Raw genomic sequence first — 5,825 nt, 5'->3', positions numbered from 1 at the left:
CTCTCATGGTTGGGAGGCTGTGAGCAATCACATGTGGCCGGACAAGCCTGTCAGGCAGGCTAGAGAACCTTCAGAGGAGTTTGTAGGTTAAAACACTCTTGTCACGCCCAGGGGTTTTTATCAACTGGAGCTTTAAGTTAACTCCTTCTCCGAAAGAGGTGGTGGGGGACAGCCCCCCGTAAAGTCAGAGGTGTAGGTGAGAGCACAAAGTAGTAAAGTAGGCAGGCTCTGGTTATGGGGGTAGATGCTCGAGGATTTCCAGGGGGACTCCTGAGGCTCGATCCCGCCTTTGCGTATGTCGAGCCTCCTTCCTCATGACCTTTGCCATGGGCGGAGTGCCTCATGCCGGCCCCCAACACTACCCAGCATGTTCCTCACAGCAATCTTTACATCCTTGTTCCTCAGACTATAGATGAGAGGATTGAGCATAGGGGCCATCACTCCATAGAGGAGAGAGATGAGGGCCTCAATGATGTCTTGATGATCTGTACCAGCGGAGCTTTTAGATTTGGGCTTAGCATACATGAAGAAGATTGTTACAAAGAATACAATCACTACTGTAAGATGGGCTGAGCAGGTGGAGAAGGCCTTACGTTTTCCTTCAGTGGAAGGTATTCTTAGAATAGTGACAACAATGAAAATGTAAGAGATGGAAATTACTAGCAATGGAATAACTAGAACAATCAGATTTGACCCTGCCATGCTGATCACATTAATTGAAATATCAGCACAGGCCAATTTTAGGATAGCCAGAATTTCACAAACAAAATGGTTAATTACATTGTCAGCACAGAATGGTAATTGCAATGCAAGAGATGTCTGCACCACTGAGTCAACAATACCTGCGACCCAGGATCCAGCTGCCATGGGCACGTAAGCACCTTTTCTCATGATGACAGGGTATCTCAGTGGGTAGCAGATGGCCACATAGCGGTCAAGTGCCATCATGCCTAGAAGTACACACTCTGTGGCTCCCATGGCAAAGGAGAGAAACATTTGCACCATGCATCCAGAGAAGGAAACCCTTTTCCTTACTGTAAGAAAACTGTCAAGAATTAATGGGACAGAGGAGCTTGTATAGCAAATGTCCAGGAAGGAAAGATTGCAGAGGAAGAAATACATGGGGGTGTGCAAATGAGAATAACAGATGATTACAGAGATAAGGACTCCATTTCCCAGCAGGATCATCAGGTACATACACAGAACTAGCACAAAGAAAACTGTCTGGAGCTCTGGGTGAGCAGAAAGCCCAGTCAGAACAAATTCTCTCAACACGGAATCATTGGTTCTTCCCATGTTGTGTATATCCTTTCTCCAAGAGCTCCTGTTTTAAGAATCATATTCTTTGTTATTAAAGTGTTAGTTGCTCAGTTGTGTCCAACTCTTTGTGACCCCATTGCCTGTAGCTCACCAGGCTCCTCTATCCATGGGATTCTCCAGGCAAGAATACTGTAATGGGTTGCCATTCTCTTCTCCAGGAGATCTTCCTGACCCAGGAAATGAACCTGGGTCTCCTACATTGCAGGCGGTTTCTTTACCAACTGAGCCACCAAGAAAGCCCTTTGTTATTATAGTTCTGTATTTGAAAGCAACAAGATAAGTCTGGGACAATCTCTTACTCTAAACCTTGACTACTAGAGCAGGAATCCTAAGCTAATTTTCTCAGAGTTAAGAGGAAACACTTTTTGATTGTAGGATGCTTGAATCTAAAGCCAGTTTATTGCCCTTTCTAGTGGTTCTACTTCTTAACACATTGATTTATTATCAGTGATCTGGATGCAGCAGGCAGATAAAATTTATTTGCAAGTAGTTCCTGTGCTGTGTTTTTTGAATTTGTAAATTTGAATTACATTTTAAAAATAAATGTTTTAAAGGTAGTATATAAGCTGTAAAATTATTTTCAGCTTGTGTTAAAAAAACTGTAGTATATGAAAACATTAGATCCATTTCCATTATGGAGCTCAGGTATAACTGACTCATTAGGTTTGAAGCACGTTCTCCATCTTACCAGAGTGTACCAGAATACCATCCTCTCTCTTTTCTTTGCTTGTCAATGGAGATGATTATTAGTTACCAATTGGTGGCTCAATGGTAATAAATTCACCTACCAAGGCAGGAGCCTTGGGTTTGATCCCTAGGTTGGGTAGATTCCCTGGAGAAGGAAATGGCAACCTATTCCAGTATTCTTGCCTGGGAAATCCCATGGACAGAGAAGCCTGGTAGGCTACAGTCCATGGGATCACAAAGAGTCAGATACAACTGAGTGATTAAACAACACTTAGTGTATCTACATTAATAACAACATAAGATGTAAGGTTTAATCTTATTTTATGGAAGAAAGGGCCCATGAAAGCAAAAATGTCTAGGGCTCATCAAAGTCATAATGCAGTCCTATGTGACTAAGTCTCCTTTTAGAGCTCAGTATCCTTTGGTGGTAGTCAGTCATTGCATATTGCCCCATGAGGACAGTGGCCTCACTGAAGGGACATGTCTTTGTATCACTACAGTATCTAACTCCCTCAGTGTAATGAGGAATTATGTGTTCAAGTAAATGTTTTTTCTTTTTTAAAATAGAAAATAAATGAATATATTTATGAAGCCATTTTTATTCTGAATAGAGAATTGTAATATTGTGTATTGTAGGCCTCACATAATTTATTTTTACCTATGCAAGAACTGTCACTTAGGGAATCAACTCTAGCAACAATGCTTTTATTCAAAATACATTTAAATACTAGTGATATGCAACTAGCATTTTTTTCAAAAATAATATTTATAAGGATAATATACAAAGCAAATAAAAGAGAGTTTCTCTGATATAAGTTACACTGGTTTGGAGGGAAGAGAAAAGCAATATCTCTTCAGGGTCTTATTCACTCATCCTCCTTCAATTTTATTTTTATAGGATTCCAAAGGACATAGTTTGAAAACCACCAATGCAATAAATAATAGATAATTTTAGTAACCTGCATTTTAAATAATTTTATTAGCAACAATAATTATAAAATAATTATATATTGATTAATTTATGCCAGATACATTTCTAAAAGTTTGTATTCATAACAATCCAAGGAAGACTGTTATTTTATGGCATATGGATTGTTCTTCCTTAGATTTTTGTTAAACATCACCAGTAAATCATAATATCAGTAGATGAAAGAAAATAAAAAGCAAAGAAAACCATAGAAAAAATGAAAAGACAACCTAGGGAATGGGAGAAAATATTTGCAAATGATGCAACAGATAAGTGCTTATTCTCCAAAGTGTAGAAACAGCTCATACAACTCAACAACAAAAAGCAAACAATACAACTGAAAAATGGTCAGAAGACCTTAATAAATATTTCTCCAAAGAAGACATATAGGGTCAGTAGGCACATGAAAGGATGCTCAACATCCTTAATTATTAGAGAGAAACACAAATCAAAACTATAAAGAAGTACCCACCTCACACTGGTCAAATGGTCTTCATTAAAAAGTCTACAAATAACAAATGCTGGAGAGGATGTGGAGAAAAGGGAGCCCTCTTAAAGTTGGTGGGAATGTAAGTTGGTGCAGCTACTATAGAAGCTGTGTGGATGTTCCTCAGAAACTAAAAATAGAATTTCCATATGATCCAGCAATCCCACTCCTGGATGTATACCTGGACAATACTATAATTAAAAAGGACACATGATAAATGCACCTGCATAACAGCACTATTCACAATAGCTAAAACATGGAAACAACCTAAATGTCCATCAATAGATGAGAGGGTAAAGAAGATATGATACATGTATACAATATAATACTACTCAGCCATGTAAAGAACAAAAGAATGCTATTTGCAGCAGCATGGATGCAACTAGAGATTATTATACTAATCAAGGTGAATCAGAACGAGAAAGACAAAACCCCACATGGTATCACTTACACATGAAATCTAAAATATAGCACAAATGAACCTATCTATAAAACAGAAAGAGACTCAATGACAGTGGTTGCCAAGGGGGAGGAGGGCTGGGGAGGGAAGGTGTCAGAGTTTGGAATTAGCAGATGTAAACTATTGTATATAGGATGGAGAAAAAATAGGGTCCTACTGTATAGTACAAGGAACTATATTCAATATCCCACGATAAACTATAGTGAATAAGATTATAAAAAAGAACGTATCTGTGTGTATAATTGAGTTATTTGCTGTGCAGCAGAGATTGGCACACATTTTAAGTCAACTATACTTCAATTTTAAAAAAATGAAACAAAAGAAAGTGAAAAGCAATTATTTCAAGAGAGGCACAAAATAAATTTGGTGAAGATCAATTCATAATTTTAATATAAACTAGTTGAAGTTCACAAACAGAATGTTATTTCCTAATCTTGAAAGGAAACTGTAATAAAAATCTACAGGAAATTACTATTCACTAATAATTAATGGAGACAGGTTATACACTCTGAGATCTAAATTAAGAGAAGGATGCCTAGTTTTACAGCTGCAAGGGCTTTACAGATATCATTAAAAATTATATAGCATAGCAAAACAGGAGTAATTCAAAAGTATAGTATGTTAAGAAATGGGATAAAAATATAAGGCTTCCATTTTCCCCAAAATTAGTCTATGCATTCAATTAAATGCATTTTAATTTTAGCTGGATTTTTTTTGAGGTATATGAATATTTGTTCTAAAATGTAAACTGAGGAATAAAATTTTACAACTTGCACATAGTTTTATAAAAGAAAAGGAAGGGGAAAATTCATATTTAAGACATGCCAAGAAAGCCACAGTAACAAAAATCTTATGATAATGGTGCAGGAACATTTAAATAGTCTGGTAGAAAAGAAAACAGATGTCAAATATAGACACATGGTTTTACTGGAATGTGGCATATTGTGAAATTTTCATACTAAAACAGTGGGGAAGTGATAGCTCAGTCGGTCATGTTAAGAAAATGTCTTTATATGTGAAAAAAATAGAAGTTGATCCTTGGATTATCATACATACAGTTGGAAATCAAATATACTAACAACTTACATGTGAAAAATTATTAAATTAATAAGAGTATAGAAAATCTTGAGAACTTTTGGTGGAGGAAAAGCTTTTAAAACGTAGAACCTTAAACTAATAGGAAATTGATCAAAGGATATCAATTAGTGATTCACAGAAGGGTTGATAAGTATATGGAAAGATTCTAAAACTTGGAAAATCTGAAAAATGATTACTAAATGTTCCATATCAGAAAAATTCTCATTGAAATATCCATAAGTATTCATTTTCTTTAAAAAAGTAGATGTCTCAAATGTTGGCAAGCACGTGGGCAGGTAGAACTCTGATGGGAGTGTACACTGATATACTGGAAAATGCTATGGATGTATTAAAGTTGGACAGGACCCAGTCATTCCGGTCCTGGGAATATGTCTCAGGTAAGTTCTTGCCCATGACTGTTAAGGAATAAGCATGAGGATGTTCATCCTTGCGTTGTTTCTGGCAAAAGCAGTTTGGTAGCATCTTTGATATTCATCATCTGAGGAATGAGTCTATCTTATGTGAGCATGCATTATGGAACAGTTTGCCTAAGTGAGGAGGAAATAAACTAGATGTCAATAGCAACATAAATAGATCCTTAGAAAAGTGTTGAAAAAAATAAGCAAAGTTGTGATTAGTAGTATGGTAAAATTTTTACATCAAATTTAAATACATATTTTACCAGGGTTCATTCATTTTAGGGAAGGAAATGATAGTAGAATCAGTGGTTTTAGGAGAATGTAGGTGACTTTTTAAAGACTGAGGAAAGTAATGTACATATAAAAAGAAAAAATACAGAAGAGCATGATTAACTAAAACCTAAGTTT

General features: G+C 36.3%; 1 protein-coding gene across 1 annotated transcript; it reads right to left on the bottom strand.

Moving 5' to 3' along the window:
• Positions 1-330: 330 nt before the first annotated feature.
• LOC129651054 (olfactory receptor 13C8-like) lies at positions 331-1,296 on the bottom strand (the record flags this gene model as incomplete). The annotated part of the gene is made up of 1 exon (XM_055579780.1): positions 331-1,296. A coding segment is annotated over exon 1 (966 nt), but the record flags the coding sequence as incomplete, so codon positions are not given.
• Positions 1,297-5,825: the final 4,529 nt, after the last annotated feature.

Source organism: Bubalus kerabau, chromosome 4 (assembly GCF_029407905.1).
Source record: "Bubalus kerabau isolate K-KA32 ecotype Philippines breed swamp buffalo chromosome 4, PCC_UOA_SB_1v2, whole genome shotgun sequence".
Lineage (NCBI taxonomy): Eukaryota > Metazoa > Chordata > Mammalia > Artiodactyla > Bovidae > Bubalus > Bubalus kerabau.
This window is presented reverse-complemented; position numbering and strand designations above follow the sequence as displayed.